Below are 17,755 nucleotides of genomic sequence, written 5' to 3'. Positions count from 1 at the left end.
TACTACTATTCCGACTGAGTTTTGCGGACGCTACCTAGTAGGCATATATTTACTACAGTACAGTATATCTCAGGCGATGAATGATCGGCATAAAGATCGTTCGGATGACCGCCTGATATTGCAGTCAGCCATATCTGCGTGCTCTTTGAATCCTATAGAAAGGGAAGGTCGGTAGATGCTGTCAGTCTGCATAGTTTCCAGTTTGATAGATTTGTACTGTATGGTAGGGGCTAGGCATGTGAGTTCGCGTCACTGTCGCGTGACTGAGGCACCGCAGCGAGGGTGCCTACCTAATAATGTAAGTCGTCATTTTACCTGCGCTATGTCCCGATATCACATCTGCTGCCACGGCATTGTAGCAATGGCCGCAAACAGACTTCCCCTTCAAATCCGTCCAAACGGCTGAGCATCAGCGCAGAGTCGCCAACGCACAGTTCTTTGACCTCAGCGATTTACCATGGGTGTCACTGGACTGTGGACTGTGGTTGCCCCCACTGCCCGTCCAACCCAACTCGCATCCCTCAACCGCAAACGCCTCGCCGTCGACGCATCCATCTGGATCTACCAATTCCTCAAAGCAGTCCGAGACAAGGAGGGCAACGCCCTACGCAACAGCCACGTCGTCGGCTTCTTCCGGCGCATATGTAAACTGCTCTACTTTGGGATCAAGCCCGTGTTTGTCTTTGATGGCGGGGCGCCGGTTTTGAAGAGAGAGACGATTCGGAAGAGAAAGAGAAGACGGGAAGGCAGACGAGAAGATGCGGCGCGGACGGCGGGGAAGCTGCTTGCCGTGCAGGTTGCGAGGGCCGCCGAGGAGGAAGAAAAGAGGCGAAGAACCGAGCGAGAGAGGACACCCGAAGAGGCCTTGCCTCCGGACCAAGAGCTGGTGTATGCCGAAGAGCTGGGCATGTCCAAGCAAGAACGCACAGCTGGACGAGGCGAAAAGTTCAGGAAGAAGGACCAATACCATTTACCCGACCTGGACGTAAGCATCGAGGAGATGGGCGCGCCCAACGATCCGAGAATCATGTCTCAAGCCGAATTGGAGGAGTATGCGCGGCAGTTTCATTCAGGCGAGGATATCAATCTCTACGATTTCAGCAAGATCGACTTCGAGAGCCCCTTCTTTCTGTCACTGCCCGCTGGGGATCGGTATAACATCTTGAATGCCGCCAGGCTGAGGTCGAGATTGAGGATGGGCTACTCGAAGGAACAACTCGATGGCATGTTTCCCGATCGTATGGCGTTCTCAAAGTTCCAGATCGAGAGGGTCAAGGAGCGAAATGAATTGACGCAAAGACTCATGCACTTGAATGGTATGGTGGAAGGAGATTTCCTGAGAGAGGGTGGTGGCAGGATTGCTGGTGAAAAAGGCAAAGAGTATATTTTGGTGAAGAATGAAGGGGTAGAGGGGGGATGGGCTTTGGGTGTGGTGTCAAATAGGCAAGGCGCCGAGAAGGAGAATGCAATCGACCTAGAAGATGAGGGAAAATCTGACGTGGATTTCAGTGCTGACTCGGATCAGGACGAGTTTGAAGATGTCGCGATTGAAGGCTTGAATCGACTTCCGAAGACCTGGGCGCGGAAGAGAAAGGCTGGCGTGGACTATGACATGTCATATGAAGAGGTGGCCGAAGAGATTGCGAGAAAGAGGAAAGCGGTTTACGAAGCAAGGAAGGCCGCCTCAAACGCTAAAGATGCTGCTCCAAAGGCTCCACGACGTGTTCCTCTGGTGCAGGACACGGATATGGTAACGACCGACGAATCACTATTTGTTCCCGAGGACAAAGCAGAGGGCGACGACGACGACGATTTATTTGAGGATGTTCTACCACTGGACCCGGAGCCAGAGGAGAATGACGAGGATCTCCAACGGGCCATAGCAATGTCTTTAGAGCAACCAACCGATGACGACCGAAGGGGCGGTGGCTGGGTGGCGGAAGCAGCTCCAGAACTAGCCATGGAAGAGTCTGCAGAAGAAGATGGCTTTGACTTACAATCCGCCCTCGCAGAGTCAAGGCGAACCAAACTCAAGCCAACACCGAGCGTCAGAGAGAGAAGTCCGACGTCATCGAAGGTGACAACCACTGCCACTTCAAAATTTGACGGCCCGTTGCCCTTCGAGTCCCTCAATCTCGGACAGTCACTACTGGGAAAGAAGAAATCCAAGAAGGTCGAAGAGGATCTATCAGGTGGTTTCGATCGGGATCTCGGAGATGAAGCTTTCCGCAAGGAGAGGCCTCCTCAGCCGATGCCGGAATGGTTCAATGCCACCCCGAACATTAAGGATATGAAATCCCGGATTGGGACTGTCGATGATTCAGACGTCGTGCACGGAGAAGAAGACGCCGTTCGATGGGACGCCATACGGCGCCATGATATCAAAGTGGTGATTGACCTCGAGGCTGAGGACGAGAGAGGCAGAAGTCAACATCCAGTTGATCTCGAAGAGGAGAATGTCGAGGACGAAGTGCAATTGTTAACTCAGCCATCTCAAGAAGCTGTCGATGAACTCAACCCTCCTAGTCAGCCTGAACCTCCCGAGGTTCAAGAAGTCGAAGATCCGGAAAAACGAAAAAGAGACGAAGAGCGCGAAAAACGATATGAGATTGCACGACAAATCGCAGCTGAGAACCAACCCAAGGAAGAACCATCGCCGACGATTGGCGAGATAGCCGAAGAAATACAAGCTCGACCGCCTCCACCATCTTCTGTCCCTCAGCACAAGCCTGAAGCTGTTCCTGAAAAGGTTGCTGTCGAAGAGAGCGATTTCGAGGAAGTCGAATGGAGTGAGTCGGACAATGAGCAGCCTGTACAGCCAATAAGTCCGGGATCGCTCGGTACCGTCGAAGAAGAGTCTCCCCAACCTCGGCGCGGCACAGCGATTGCGGCGCAAGATGAAGATGAAGGCGAAGAATTTGAAGATGTGGACATGGAACCAGCTGTAACGCTAGAGCAAGCGCCACCACCGACTGGTGCCTTTCACGACTATCCTGCAGTAGAGGGTCTTCCAGGACTCAGCGATCAACCCGTCGCAGAATCAAGCATCACAGAAATTCCAGACGTGGGTCCAGCCGAAGAGGAAGATTTCGATTACCTTTCCGCCTCGGAGGAAGAGCTGATGCGTCAACTGGCAGAAGAGGCTGAAGAGCACACCCGTTTCACGTCTGCCCTCAACAATGCCCAAGGTCCCACGGCTGAACAAGCCATGCGCGACTTCGATGCCGAACTCAAAGCCTTGCGGTCACAACAAAAACGCGACCGCCGAGATGCCGATGAAGTCACGCAGACAATGATCCAAGAATGTCAAGCACTGTTGAGATTATTCGGCCTTCCTTACATTACCGCCCCGATGGAAGCCGAAGCGCAGTGTGCTGAACTCGTCCGCCTGGGCCTGGTAGATGGGATCGTCACGGACGATTCGGATATCTTCCTCTTTGGAGGAACTAGGATATACAAGAACATGTTCAACGCGGCAAAGTACGTCGAGTGCTATCTCTCCTCAGATCTTGAAAAGGAATTTCTACTGGACAGGAGGAGATTGATAAGATTCGCGCATCTGTTGGGCAGCGATTACACGGAAGGAATTCCAGGGGTAGGGCCCGTGACTGCGCTAGAGATTTTGACCGAATTTGGTGATCTAGAGGAGTTCAAGGCGTGGTGTGAGAGAGTCCAGCTCGGCAGGCCCCAAGATCTGGAAAATCAACTGACAACCCCTTTTCGACGGAAATTCCGCAAGACGGTGCAGAAACGCCTGTTCCTACCGACGGGGTTTCCTGACTTGAGAGTTGATGAGGCATACTTGAACCCGGAAGTCGATTCAAATTCGGAGCCGTTTCAATGGGGTGTGCCGGATTTGGACAAATTACGAGGCTTCTTGATGGCGACGATCGGGTGGACGCAGGAGAGAACCGACGAGGTTCTGGTCCCGGTGATTCGGGACTTGAATCGGCGCGAGGTGGAGGGAACGCAGAGCAATATCACGCGATTCTTCTCCGGAGCGGTTGGTGTGGGTGGAAGGGGTATCAATGGAAACCCAGGAACTCGTGGCAAGGCGCTTGCCGTCGGTGGTGAGGGTATTGGGCAGGCCCAAGCACAAGCGGAGGCGATGGCTCCTAGAAATCGCACGGGCAAGGAGTCGGGACGGATGAGAAATGCATATAAAAGGCTCAGAGGGGAGGCAGAGAAGCGGAGGAAACGGCGAGAGGACGAAGCGGACGAGGACGACGACCAAATGGAAAACGACGATGAGATCGAGGTTCTTGAGGGACTCGGCGAGATCCAGGGCATTGAGGGTCTTGAAGGCCAGCCTGGCACGAGCACCAATGCTGTCTCCACGCCCACTTTGTCTGTAGCAGATGTCGACGACGACCGCGATGATGACGGAGAGTTTGCTGGAGATGAAGCTCCACCCAAGCGCGCCTCGAGTTCGAAGTCGAGGTCCAAGGCGAAGGCCAAGGCCAAATCGCAGGACTCCACGACGAAGCCACGACCAAAGTTGACCAAGAAAGGCGGGAGGGAGAGAACAGGCGGCGACGACTAAGTAGTTTTTGGTCCACCCTGCGGCCTTTTCGAGCTCACGATATCCCAGCTTCTCTTGCGAGGGAGAAGAAGGGAGCGTGCGTTACGAAGTTTACGACCGAATGAGTATATGAGCGCAACTTCAGCACGTTGCGGACATCCTGAAATGAGGACGAGCTACCACTTTTTAAATTCTGCTTGATATCCAATACCATTGGACACTGTTGCGTGGACTTCTTTCCTTGAGTATCCCTCTGCCCCGTGGTTTTGTGCCGACTTGTCGCGTCCCCCCTTTGCTTTCCTTGATATTCCTTGTTCTCCCCAAAGGCAGCTGTCGTGGAATGGTCGTTGAATCTAGCCCCCACCCTGGCATTTCTTCCACCGAGATCTGTCATAGCTTTGATAGTTGGATGTTGGCGCGGCTCGGTGTGTCCTTCGAAAGAGTCGCGTGGTTTGTACGGAAGACGCAGGACTCAAAAAGCTGAGGGATTTGGGGGTTGTTGCCGTCTTGATGATTTTGTTAAATTGGTTAGATTCCTTTCTACCCTATCTCCAAAGTCGGTTTGCCCCAGTGAAGAGCTTGATCCGTGCTCTTGTTGGGAGAGGTGACATGTAGACTTTTTGATTTGGTGCTTTGTCCCGCCATTCAATGCCGGCGGGCTTCTGCAAATGACAAGCGGTTTCATGTGGGAGGTTGGCCCAGAGTCAAGGTCTATCGATCCTCCTGTGCAGGTCGGGACACGTGCGTTCGTACTCCGAGAGCGTCTCTTTCGCCCTCTGCTTTTGATAAGTCCCCTCGCTCGCGTAAGCCGCAAATTTCAACACACAACACTGGGGACACCGATGCCCGTAGCCCGTGTCTGATTGGAACCACATCAAAAGGTCGTACCAGTTGACGGTCGTCCTATCGAAGATCGGAGCGGTCATCTGCTTGTCCCAATACTCGCCTCCATTCCGGGGCAAGAACCGAAAACACCCGCGACATAGTCTCAGATGCGGCGGTATGTAGTTATTCTTCCGTTCGAGCAGGCGGAAGAGGCCGTCCTTGTCGCGGTAGCCGCGCCAGGGCGAGAGGACGTCTTTCTGGGCCGCGATGCGTGCCATGGTCTTGCAGGTCAGGGCGAGGGATACCTGGAAGTAAGGGATTTTGACCTTTTTTAGGATGAGGGTGAGGAGCTCGGGCGGAAGCTGGAGGAATGCGCTCTTTGTCTGTGGAGAGACCGGGCCATGTAGGAGGATGGAGTCGGGGATGAAGAAGGGATCGTAAGGGCCGGATCGAACTGGCTCGGGACGTATGGTGTATTGTTCGCCTCTTTCTTTTGGCACCGCTTCTTCTAGATCCCTCAACAGCTGCTCGTTTGAATCCAAAGGAGGAGGGTGGATCTTCGGTGGGATGTTAGGCCAGGGGCCCGGCCCAAAGGCCACTATGAGGGAGTTGGGGTTCAAGGTCAAAAATTCATGGTCATCATGTTGTGCGGCGTTGAGCAACGGCTCTCCCATGTTGTTTGACTGTTGGCGTTTGGCGAACTCAAAAGGTAGGAGGTGAGAGGAGGAAGATCCGAGTTGTGGGAAGACAGAAAATCTGGGGAAGGGCCATTGGGGGGCAACCTAGGCTGTGGGCGGACAGGCGGGACAATAATTGAGGGGCCAGGGCTAACCAGCCTGTGCAGATGGCCAATCCCAGGCGGGCTGCGCGGGGCGGAAACAGGAGGGGTCGACCTATCGGTGCCCGGGTTGCCCTGCCCAGATACTTAAAGGAATCCCGTAAGGGCAGGTGGGCAATTCTCAACAATACGTGTGCAGTTATATAAATTCCCATTGTGTAATCGGCACACACAGACATTTGTGCCCTTTCGGCTCGATACATATATGCACGGGATGCAGAGTTTCTCTGAGGGCAAATGTCCGGATCTCAAACAAGAGTCTATATTCAGGTAGAGGCCATCGTGGTAGGCATGCTTGCCCTTTCTATCGTAGACGGGTGGCCCTGCTTCCATCCCCAAGTACCTCGCTGCCTTTACAGGAGCGAGCAGCTTGTTCGTATATGCACACCGTTCTTCGGCTCTTCGGTCTTACAAACTGCACATCTTGCAAACTGCGTCTGAGCTTCGCGAATCAAGATCACCACCGCGAGGCTGAAAAAAGGTTCCCCACCAAAGCGCCAAGCTGCATCGGGCAGAAAGTTGGCGACTGCGGAGTTCGTATGTTCGTGTGCCTTGCAGCCCTGCAGTTCTAGTGATTCGGAGGCAGTGAGATTCCAAAGACCTTAGCTTGTCACTCCTCGCAGTCGTCTCCCCACAACCTTGCTACATCTCGACCCAATCCTCCGTCCACGATCCCAACTTCACGACCGGTACAATGGCCGAATCTCACCCGGTGGGCGCTCCGCCCGAGGAGCAACTGGAGTCAGAGTCCGATGTCGAAGAACAGCACCACGATGAAACTACAGAAAGCACTCAAGACGCAGCGGGCACAGCATCTGGAGAGGCGAAGAAGAAAAAGAAGAAGTCCAAGAAGTCCAAACTCGTCTCTACCATCACCGGCAAAAAGTCCCCCGAAGAACCTACAGACCCCTCCAAACCCGCCGCCAACTTGAGCAGCGACTCACTAAAGACTCTCCTTGACATGAACCCTGCCCTTAAAGGCGAGCTGTCGGGTCTATCTCCTGAGAAAGCAAATGAGTTGCTCAAGAAGATGGATGTGTCACAATTGCTGAGTGGACTGTCATTGTCGGGGAAAAACCAAAAGGACATGGCCTCTTACAAATTCTGGGCAACCCAGCCTGTGCCGCGCTTTGACGAAAAGGCAGGGAAGGACAAACCAGATGGCCCGATCAAAGAGGTGATCCCGGAATTGGTGCCAAAGACGGCCGCACCTCTGCCTGAAGGGTATGAGTGGGTGGAACTCGACTTGACCAACGACGAAGAGATCAAAGAGGTCTACAAGCTTCTCTCACTACACTATGTCGAGGATGACCATGCCATGTTTCGCTTCAATTATTCCGCCGTCTTTCTGGACTGGGCTTTGAAGTCGCCTGATTGGAAGAAGAGTTGGCACGTTGGCGTCAGGGCAAAGGGGCCAAGCCGACTTCTCGTCGCAACCATCTTTGGCATCCCGATCAAGTTGAGGATACGGCAACATGTCCTCGACGTGGTGGAAATCAACTTCATGTGCGTTCACAAGAAGCTGAGATCGAGAAGACTGGCGCCCGTGCTCATCAAGGAGGTCACGCGCCGCTGCCATCTGGAGGGCATATACCAAGCCATCTACACCGGCGGCGTTGTCTTACCCACACCGGTAGGGAGCTGTCGATACTTCCACAGAAGCCTTGACTGGTTGAAGCTGTACGAAGTCGGCTTCTCTCCTCTGCCTCCCAACATGACCCAAGCCAAGATGATTGCTCGGAACCAGCTACCTCCAAACACCAGCACCCCCGGGTGGCGAAAGATGGAGGAGAAAGACGTGGATGCAGTCCATGATCTGCTGTCGCGGTACCTTGAACGATTCGACCTCGCCCAAGTATTCTCAAGAGCCGAGATTGTACATTGGTTCCTCAACCGGGAGAAGCCAGAGAATCAGGTCGTGTGGTCGTTCGTGGTCGAAGACACGGATGGCAAGATCACAGATTTTGGGAGCTTCTACTGCCTCGAAAGCAGCGTGATTGGTGAAATGAGCAAGAAGCATGACAAAGTCCGGGCTGCCTATCTTTATTACTATGCAACCGAGCAGGCGTTCAACCCCAAGGAGAAAGGCTTGAAGGAGAGACTGCTGCAGCTGGGCCAGGACCTGCTGATCGAGGCCAAGAAGGTGCGTGTTTCCTCACTCCCGCTTCACTGACTGTCGTTTCCCCGTTCAAAATACTGACGCTGCATCGTGACCCAGGCCAAATTCGACGTCTTCAACGCCCTCACACTCCACGACAATCCCATGTTCCTGGAACAGTTGAAATTCGGCGCCGGCGATGGGCAGTTGCACCACTACTTGTACAACTGGCGCACCAAGCCGATCAACGGCGGCATCAACGCCAAGAACATGCCTGATGAGAGTAAACGAGGCGGGATCGGCATTGTGCTTTTGTAACGGTTGTGCGACCCGAATGCGGAGACGCAGATGGAGCAAGCAGTGTCCGGACTTGTCTAGCTGGCAGAACGTTGCAATCCTTAGAGAAGCTGTTGTTAGCATAAAGCGTCGATCAGTGCTGCAATGCAACGTGCGCTATTAATGCATGATGTTATGGTCCATTCTCCCATATGCAAGTGGGTTGACAGCTACAATCGAGACGTAGGAGGACCATGATTTGGCAGCGAGAAAGGCTAGAATGCTTGCTTCGCCGCTTCTTGAACGAGCGGATGATTTGGTCCTGGCTAACTGGATTTTGTTCGGCTATACTACATACTCCTTATCCTTTTCCCATATCGCGCTTCAATTCGGCTCTTTCCCCCAAGATGAGCTGAGTTCCGCCTCTTCGGTTGGTGCCCTTGCGGCGCCATTGGATTCCAGGTGATATGATCTTGCACTCTCCTTTCGAGCGTCGTCCTCTTGTGGGATTCGACTTTCTTATGGTACAGAGATGATGGCAGTGTGTAGGCGCATGATGACGGGTCGTTGGTCGATCATGCATTCATTGGGCTGAGCAGATCCTTCTATCGGTGGGCCATCGAAGTACGACTGAAGAGGGTACTTTCTGGCGTTGCTTGAGTATGAGGGGGGATCGTCTTTGTGTCTTAATGTCCTCTAGACATCATCTCCTATCCTTCCTTTTCACTGCAGCGGCCACCGATCCCGCGCGGAGTGAGCATGTTCTATCCGCTCAACTCCGGAGAGAATCAAGATGGCTCGAGTATTTGACGTGAGTCATGACCTGGGTTAGGACGCTTGAGATATTCGGCCGCAGGATTGTATACATGTCTGACTATTCATTTGCCCTGTCGTTGCTTGTGCTTGGGATTCTTGTCGCAGATGATGAAGACCCGGTTCTTGCGCCGGACAGCCTAACAAAGAGAGAGCAAGATGTTAGCGAAAGACGCAATTAAATAAGCCTATACGTATGCAGGACAGAGAGAAGATGTGACTAGATCTAGTCCTCGAGAATGTGGATGACGAGCCAAAGTGTCCTATGGGGATTATGTACCTTGCAACCATCACATAATCTCTTCACCGACGAGCGAGTCTTCATCCCTCGAGTCTGGACTTGTGCACCCGGAGCTGGCTGGAGGTGTGACGCGCGCAAAGGGGATACCGAGCTTCGGAAGAGGGCAGTAAAATATGTTCTCGAGGCGGCATTGAACGCGGAGGGCCAGAGAAATCGTGGCCCGGCGAGAAAAGGTCGAAAGAGACGGAGGCGTGCGGGGAGTTGCGCGAGCATCTTGGAGGAATGGCTTGTGCAGTAGATGGCGTTTGAACGAGGCAATAAATGAGCTTGGTCTTTCATCGAGGACGATTGAAGGATCTGGTTGAAGACGCAGTGACAAGAACTGCTTCTGGGAACGCTTGGTCCGCCGTAGCTGTCGGGTTATGCGCTAGCCCTCTTCGGAGGTTTCTCTGCAGTGACTTCGCGCTCCTATTCAGGTTGGCCTCCTACACCGTGCCCCAGCTCAGTCCTCTTCGCCTGGCTATGCGGATTGACGTTCAGGCGGAAAGAAAGGTAACATGTACGCTGATCCACTGTGTGCTGACCATGTGTGATCAATCCTTGAGTCTCAAGCTGCCATCGGAGGAGGGCCTGCCTCATTGCACAGCGAGAAACGGACATGCACAAAGCAAGCACGACTGATTGCCGCTTGTACGAGTCTATACTCTTCAACAAGTTCGTCTGCCATCTCTACTAACATAGCACGGACAAGAACCTCCCGTTTCGTGCCTGCCGTCAGCGATAGATTTCCCTGAGCCTACAAGCCAGTAGCATCACCGAAATCCATCATCAACATCCAGCTTCCGTCATCTTGCATATTGTCAGGCAGCCACCGCATCGGAGTCTCGATGCCCGAATTTGCAAAGCTTGGTATGTGCGCGTTGGGGTAGGGACTGCTGTTCGACGGAAGTGGCTGAAGACCACCGCTGCCGCCGAACCCCAGATTCATGGGGTTAGAGAGGTTAGGGGGCGACTGCGTGTCCAGCATCTGCCCATGTGCTTCAGAATACGCTGGAGTCGACCTGACCACAGGAAATAGCATGTTCTCATTGGCATCGCTCTGGGTCGACATCGACATCAGATCTGTTCGAAAGTGTGCATCGTGCTGAAAGCCCTGCCGGTGCTGTGCTGGGTCGCTCACTGGCTCATGTGCGCCATTCCCAGCTTCTGCCAGGCATATGCTCGATTGTCGTCTCGGACGTGGCGAAGAGAGATGCTCAGAACGCCGGCGTGGTCGTTGATTGTGCACCTCCGAGTTCACCTGCTTGTTTGACCATTGTCGAAGCAGCTGTACAATGACCGCCGCACACCTAGCCGCCGATGGCGTGGCACCTGCCTGTCGCAAGACCTCAAGGCCAAAGTTCAATCTTACACTTGCTTCCTGTGCCAGAGCGAGACATTCCTCCATGTTGTTCGTTCCATTCACTACATCTCGACTGTTGGACTCGTTTTCCTTCAAATCCAAGACATTGACTGTGCATGCCACAAACATGGTATATGTTTGGAGGTATGTGATGAACCGGAACCCAAACCGCCGAACATGCAGTGTGAAGAGCGTATCGATCATTTGTGCCGCTTTAGTGCACAACCCCTTTGCTCTGGGGGAGATGTTCCGGTACGGCCGACACAGGAGGATCATTGTGGCGTGGTACGTCAGATTGAGGAGTAAAATATGGATCGGTGGGCAGAGAAAGACCCTACTATCCGGGGAGATAAAGAGACCAGGAGGAAGACTGGTTGACCACTGTTCCAGCTTCCCGACCGTGGTATCGAGAAACGCAAGGAGATGGTCCTGCTTGGATTGGTGAGGCCGGCAGTAAAGGCCGTCCAGCACACCATCGACGATTGTGCACAGCCTGCAATATGCAGCAAATCGAGCACTTCCAAGAGACCTCTGCTCGATAAAGCTCGTCGTCGACTCTGTCTCTTTGCCGAGGACCGGAATCCATTGCTCTTCGTCCGTCTCGGCACCGTCGAGCAGGCTTTCTCTGGACGGCACATCGATTGTGTCATGGATAATAGGCGCTCTGCCCAAACAAAGACTCATGGTCTTGTCCCAGGTGAAACAGCTCCAGAACACTTGCTGCCGCAGGGCAACATCTTCTTCCGAAAATTGGCGCGAAAGATATCCCATCTTCCTGGGTTCAATGTGGATGCCGAGATCACGCATCATCCGAAACGCCATACCAGAGTAGAGCCAGCCCTGGGAGATTCTTCCACAGGCGCATTCTCGGGCTGAAAGGATGAGCAAGCCTTGGATGGTGGGGATAGAGCTGCCCTTGTCGATGTCATTGGGAAGTAAGTGCAAAGCTCGAGCGGCAAAATGATCCCCTAAGCGAGATGCTTCGGGCCTGGTGGAATATCGGGCTGCTTGCGCGAGAACAGCGCTCACCAGGAAAGGAGTCACAGAAGGGCCGGAGGTGTATAAATCGCCTGTATCTCGTCAGTATTAGCTCGTCGCCCGGAGGGACTTGCCACGCACGCAAAAACAAGCGCTTGTTCAGCACCAGGTGTAGGTGGTGTGACCAACACCAGTACGCATCCAGGAAATGATCCAGCAACTCACTAGATATCTCGGAGAGGAGTTGCGGCACTGCAGGGGTGTCGACAAAAAGATTGAGTTCGGGCGTGGTATAGATGGTTGAAGCGGTCGACACTCCCATGTTCAGCACCAGCTGCTCGTCGGCTTCAGGCAGCAGGTCTTCGCCTTTGCCATCATCCTGCGGGTCGACGTGGTAATGACTGGTCTTGCCGTAAAAGCAGATGCGGCCATCTGCACCTATGGAAGTCTCGTCAGGCGGCTCGTTCTGTGCAGCGGGAGACGGGGATGACAGCGCTTCCGGCTCCTGGATCTCATGTTGTTGCCTTTCCGGCCCTGCCATGAGAGCTGAAGGAGCTCGCGCCCGCTCTGGCTTGACATCCTCAAATGGCTCCTGAATCAGAGCATCGCGCTCTTCGACAGTGCTACTGTGACGGAGCTTCTCGAATCTTTCTTCGAATGCTTTGAGCCGTTTCTCGAGAGATGCGGCATATGCTACTGAAGGTCCTCTTCATGGCAATGCCCAGTTAGCAGTGATCGCTTCTGCGTGCAGTGCAGGACTCACCGGTCATATTCGCACATCTCCCGAGATGCAACGCACTTGTCGCAGGCCGGCGTCGCTCCATTGCATCGGGCCTTCTTCCTCCTGCAGTTGGAGCAGGCGAACCCGTATCTCCGTGCCTGCTGGGCTCGCTGCTTCTTCTTGGACCGCAGACTTGCCGTGTCCGACTTGGACTCCACCATGCTCACAACGGTAATACCGGGATCATTGCGATGCAGGACGGTGGTAATATGGGCTTATCAAGACGACTGAGCATTGCGCAGGCATGGACACACACGGACCTTGCTCCGGGCGCTGTCACCGAGTCAAATAGCACCGAGCCACACCGATTCGGCCTAAAGACTAGGGCTGTTGGGCTGATCGAGTCATGCCTCGGTGGAGATTAGGGGCTTCAGCCTCGTGACGTCGCATCGCGTAAGCAGAGGCGGGGAAATGCGGGGTTGTGCCTCTTGAATGCGACAAGTTTGCAGTCGATCAGGCCCGGCATCTCTCCGACTCGGGGATGGTGTGAGTGCTAGAGGCCTTCAACTGTAGGCCGCTGGAGAGCTCGTCACATGTTACTCACTGTCTAGAGTGAACGTGGTTGAGCTACGGCTAAATATGGCCAGACTCTGCCAATCCTATTCACACCGTTGACGACAAGGACCACAAGAAGTTCTACAGAAATGTCGGACCTCGAATTGACGCTGGAGAGACTGCGCAACGCGTATGACAAGCCTGAATACGCAAAGGGCCTTAATACGGCGTTGAGAAAGGCATTAAGGCTATTTGCCGCGGCTGCCAGACTGGACTTTGTCGTGAGTTGGGAAAGCTTGTGGCCTCTTCGCCGTGCTAACTGCGTATCTCAGCAAGACAATGCGGGCAACATACACATCTGGAAGCATGGTCGGGATCCCGAACTAGCAAACATCGCAATAGCCTTCCAACTAGATGAAAACCGCTCACGTGCTTCTTGTGAAAGTGCGTTTCGCCTCTTCCACCAGCTGCAACGGGAGAATTTACTCTGCGGCGTCACTCTGTTGGGCTGGACCTCAGTGGGCGACGATGACCTCGGACGCGAACTGTGGGAAATGTGTGGTTCCATGTCGAGAAAACAGCCAGTGCAGCCTGAACTCGAGCAGTTTGCGACATTTGAAGACGTGTCGAAGTTTCAGTTGTCGGCGGTCTTTGAAGTGGCCGATACACAAGATATGCCTTTGGAGGCAGAAGGAGCACCTGTTATCATCGAACACGTCAAGAAAGCAGCCTCCTCAGCGGTAGCAACCAGGCCAGCAGTCCGGAAACAAATGCGAGCGCCAGAAGTACGCATCAAGGGCCGAGGTGCTGAAGCGACCGGCTTTGAAGCAATCAAGACTTACAGCGCATATGTCGGGGCGTTATTTGACAACTTCGACTAGCGCGCGGAAATGGACATGGTAAGCACAAGGCTGTGGGAGATTACATTCGTCATATTGACGCAGAGGGAGCCAGAGGTGGTCTCTGAGATTGGTCCTTGATCTTTCTATGGTTCTTTTCGTCGGTGTATTCACCGTCAGTTGGGCGGAGAATCGCGGAGAAGAGAGGGATCTTCGCAGTGGAGCCAACAAGCATGATTCAATGCGGCCAAGTGCGGCATCCGTCCGCTCACAGCCACTACATCCATCTATGCGCTCATCCAAGCATTCAAAACCCGTACGATCCATAAAGGCAGACGATATATGCAATCATACACTCTTCTTGCTTGCTCTCATCGAACACACACTGTCGACACCATGGCATCCAAACTGTCCACCCACGGCTACATCTCCTCGAACGACAGCAAGTTGTTCTATGAGACCGAGGGAAACTCCAGTGGGCCTGCGATCTTATTCATTCATGGGCTAGGTGGGACGACGAACGCCTTCCAGCCTCTTATCCCCGATCTCCAAGACTATAATATTGTCCGCTTTGATTGGTCTGGTCACGGCCGAAGTTCTACGCCAGCGACTACTAGCATCGACTCCTATGTAGGAGATTGTCTGGGTACGTATGAAAGCTCCTTCACATGGGTGTTAGGGGATGGTAACTAACCCCCCTTTCTCAGCTGTGATGGATGAATTGAAGTTGAAGGATGTCAACGTCGTCGGACATTCATTAGGTGGCTTGATTGCTTTACATCTCGCAGCCAAAGTCCCTGATCAGGTCAAGAGCCTGGTCTTGTTCGGCCCAGTCAGCCCACCTCCTGAAGCCGGCCAGCAAGCATTGGGAGGCCGTGCCAAAGCCGTGCGGGAGAATGGAATGGTGGGAATCGCCGACACCGTGGTCGGGAATGCCTTTGCAGCCGAGTCGTACAAGTCAAAGAGAGGCGAGGTTGCACTAGCCCGTGAAATGCTGACCAGGCAAGATCCAGCAGGGTACGCTCTGGCCTGTGAGGCATTGGCCAAGAGTCAGGCTGCTGCTTGGGACCGCATCAAGGCGTCAGTGGCGGTTGTGTCAGGCAACGAAGACAAAGTGTCCACAGTTGCAGCTGGTGAGGCAACCACCAAGAATCTCGGTTCGAATGCGAAGCAGACCGTCCTCGAAAGTGTAGGACACTGGCATATGCTCGAAGCCACGCAAAAGTCGGTCGAGATCATCAAGAGCACCTTCTCATAGAGACACGCTTAATACTGAATATAGAGTCTTTCTATAACACCCAGCCCAACTCGTCGTCTTATTTCCCATTCACTCCATTGGCGTGGTCCCCTTGCAAAGAAAAATCCTCGCCCTTGAAGGGTTTCAACCCAGCAGTTACCCGCATCCCAGCGGCACAGGCGCTCCAATCCAGTGATTCTCCTCCAATGGCTTTAGCGGTGGTCAAATGATTCCAGGCCTGGTCAATGATGGGCGTTGGGGTTGACGTCTCGGCTCCAAGACGACGAATGTACGCCGCATCCTTCATTCCTCCAGGCAGGGTAAAGCCTGTTTTGCCACTGAATGCACCGTCGCGGATCTTTTTGCCATAGTTGACCCAAGCTGCTGCCGGAAACCATTGCTCTGGAATGACACGTCAGTTACTGCTCCGACTCACTATCAAAACAGATGACCGCTTACGGATAAATTCGTAAAAGACGGCGGTGTCGAAGCCGGTCTTTTCGGCCAGAGTGAAGCTCTCAGACAGCAGTTCAATCGTGCCCAGGATACAGTTGTTCCCTAGGATCTTCAGGAGAGCACCCTTGGAGGTGTCTTCGCCGCAGTCGATCACGCCTTTGCCGAGGGTAGGGACAATGTACGACTTGACCGTCTGCCTCGCTTCGTCCGTGCCGGAAAGGACTATCAACAGCCCGGCACTCTTCGCGGCAGCAGGCGGTCCGAATACGGGGCAAGACATGAATGAAGCACCGGCGTCTCGAGCCTCCTTCTCCAGAGTGGTCGAGGTGGTAGGGAACAGGGTTGAGTGGTCGACCAGGATCAATCCATGTTTACGGGCCTGAAGGATCTCGCGATAGACCGAGAGGGCCACCTCGTCATTGGCCAGGCAAGTATGGATGATATTGCATTTCTGGACCAGGCTGGGGATGGAGTCTGTGGGCTCGCAGTGGCTGTTCGCAGCGACAGCCTCGCTCTTGCTCCGTGTCCGATTCCATATCTGCACCTTGGGGAGGCCTTTGGACTGGGCGTACGATGCCAGGTTGTGGCTCATCATGGAGCCCATGTTTCCAAGTCCAATGAACCCGAAGGACATGTTGTTTTCTGCCATGGTGAAGAACGGGTGCTGCTCAAGTTGGCCGGGGAAAAAGGTCGGCTTGGTCGGGGTTAGCAGCGTCCTTGCTATGCTATGAAAAGACAATCTAGTTCACTCGTGAAAGAATATAAAAGAGCCTTATCGCCAAGATCTCGCACTGATATCTTGTCGACTCGAGGCGCAACAGCACCTCCATCCGTCAACGTGCCGGCATCTCACCGTTTCCGCTTGCCCAAGTGATCGCCACGACTTCAACACCACCCTTACATGCTTTCTCGACGGCATCCTCCCGCTATGGTCTGTGCTTGTTTCGAGCGGGGTCTCCGCACGTCGATCTCAATGAAGCGTGACAATCCGTAAGAAGCTTTTCCACATGCAATACAAATCGCTGGAAAGATCCCTCCTTTGAGGTGTATATTGCTTGACCAAAGGCCCTTTCACTGACTGTAAAACTACAGGACTGTACCTTTGTTGAATGTTCCTCCGTCGCATCAATACAAGTTTGAGTTGAGGGCAGCACACGCTTTGCTTCCAGGATGGGCTCCATCGGTAACACACCGTCGAACGGCGTAGGGGATCTCCTCGCAGACTTACCCCCGTACAAGCCCACTCCGGCAGACATCACCATCGACAACCACAAGGTGGGGGACAAGGGCAAGATCTTGTTCAAGAATGTCAACATCTTCGATTCAACGGGGGCAGACATGTACTCCGGGGACGTGCTGATCGAGGGAGAACGTATCAAAGAGGTCGGCAAGGTCAATTTTACTCCTGACGACGACACACTCGTCATCGACGGCAATGGCACCAAGACGCTCATGTCGGGTCTCTGCGACGCGCATACCCATCTGAGCTGGAATAATTCGCCGACCCTGGACGGGCTGACCAGTCTCGGTCTGGAAGAGCACGTCTTACACACGGCCGAATCCGCAAAGACCTACATCGACTGTGGCTACACGATGTGCTTCGGCGCGGCTTCGGCACAAGAACGTCTAGATATTGTCATCAAGCAAGCAATCAAATCCGGCATGATTCCCGGCCCCCGGACGTTGGCCAACTGCCAGGAGATCACCACCACCGGCGGAGCAATCATCCCGAGTATAAGCCACTATGCTGACGGAGAGGATGCGATGCGCAAGACGGTCCGCCATTTTATCGAAGTCGGAGCTGACAACATCAAGCTGAGCATGACCGGTGACTATGTACATCCTACCATGGGCGCCACGGAAACATACTTCACGCTGAAGGAGACGAGAGCGGCGGTGGAAGAAGCCCACAACCGAGGGAAGAGAGTCTGCGCACACGCTCGGTCGGCCGCCT

At 53.8% G+C, this 17,755-nt stretch overlaps 6 protein-coding genes across 6 annotated transcripts; 4 read left to right on the top strand and 2 right to left on the bottom strand.

Annotated features, from left to right (window-relative positions):
* Positions 1 to 332: 332 nt before the first annotated feature.
* On the top strand, positions 333 to 4,745 carry PV07_06085 (uncharacterized protein). The gene has a single exon (XM_016393032.1). It carries the CDS (start codon positions 458 to 460, stop codon positions 4,541 to 4,543), a length of 4,086 nt encoding a protein of 1,361 aa, XP_016250551.1. The 5' UTR covers positions 333 to 457; the 3' UTR covers positions 4,544 to 4,745.
* PV07_06084 (uncharacterized protein) lies at positions 4,533 to 6,064 on the bottom strand. Its single transcript, XM_016393031.1, has one exon. The coding sequence runs from the start codon at positions 6,019 to 6,021 to the stop codon at positions 5,227 to 5,229; it is 795 nt and encodes a 264-aa protein (XP_016250550.1). The 5' UTR covers positions 6,022 to 6,064; the 3' UTR covers positions 4,533 to 5,226.
* A 681-nt stretch (positions 6,065 to 6,745) lies between these two features.
* Positions 6,746 to 8,910, top strand: PV07_06083 (uncharacterized protein). Its single transcript, XM_016393030.1, has 2 exons — positions 6,746 to 8,328; positions 8,404 to 8,910. Exons 1-2 carry the CDS (start codon positions 6,880 to 6,882, stop codon positions 8,599 to 8,601), a joined length of 1,647 nt encoding a protein of 548 aa, XP_016250549.1. The 5' UTR covers positions 6,746 to 6,879; the 3' UTR covers positions 8,602 to 8,910.
* A 1,499-nt stretch (positions 8,911 to 10,409) lies between these two features.
* Positions 10,410 to 12,935, bottom strand: PV07_06082 (uncharacterized protein; the record flags this gene model as incomplete). Its single annotated transcript, XM_016393029.1, has 3 exons — positions 10,410 to 12,085; positions 12,135 to 12,700; positions 12,757 to 12,935. 3 exons carry the CDS (start codon positions 12,933 to 12,935, stop codon positions 10,410 to 10,412), a joined length of 2,421 nt encoding a protein of 806 aa, XP_016250548.1.
* Positions 12,936 to 13,418: 483 nt separating this feature from the next.
* On the top strand, positions 13,419 to 14,150 carry PV07_06081 (uncharacterized protein; the record flags this gene model as incomplete). The annotated part of the gene is made up of 2 exons (XM_016393028.1): positions 13,419 to 13,550; positions 13,602 to 14,150. 2 exons carry the CDS (start codon positions 13,419 to 13,421, stop codon positions 14,148 to 14,150), a joined length of 681 nt encoding a protein of 226 aa, XP_016250547.1.
* A 354-nt stretch (positions 14,151 to 14,504) lies between these two features.
* On the top strand, positions 14,505 to 15,366 carry PV07_06080 (uncharacterized protein; the record flags this gene model as incomplete). Its single annotated transcript, XM_016393027.1, has 2 exons — positions 14,505 to 14,754; positions 14,816 to 15,366. The coding sequence occupies 2 exons, from the start codon at positions 14,505 to 14,507 to the stop codon at positions 15,364 to 15,366; spliced, it is 801 nt and encodes a 266-aa protein (XP_016250546.1).
* Positions 15,367 to 17,755: the final 2,389 nt, after the last annotated feature.

This window comes from Cladophialophora immunda, assembly GCF_000835495.1.
Source record: "Cladophialophora immunda strain CBS 83496 unplaced genomic scaffold supercont1.3, whole genome shotgun sequence".
Classification (NCBI taxonomy): domain Eukaryota; kingdom Fungi; phylum Ascomycota; class Eurotiomycetes; order Chaetothyriales; family Herpotrichiellaceae; genus Cladophialophora; species Cladophialophora immunda.
Note: the sequence above shows the minus strand (reverse complement) of the source record. Positions and strands in the feature narration are given on the sequence as shown.

Bases quoted from the DNA above. Each gene is read 5' to 3' on its own strand.
- PV07_06083 (XM_016393030.1), top strand. From the start codon at position 6,880: ATGGCCGAATCTCACCCGGTGGGCGCTCCGCCCGAGGAGCAACTGGAG. The intron at 8,329-8,403 runs GTGCGTGTTTCC...ATCGTGACCCAG, and splicing joins TGCTGATCGAGGCCAAGAAG to GCCAAATTCGACGTCTTCAA.
- PV07_06084 (XM_016393031.1), bottom strand. From the start codon at position 6,021: ATGGGAGAGCCGTTGCTCAACGCCGCACAACATGATGACCATGAATTT.
- PV07_06085 (XM_016393032.1), top strand. From the start codon at position 458: ATGGGTGTCACTGGACTGTGGACTGTGGTTGCCCCCACTGCCCGTCCA.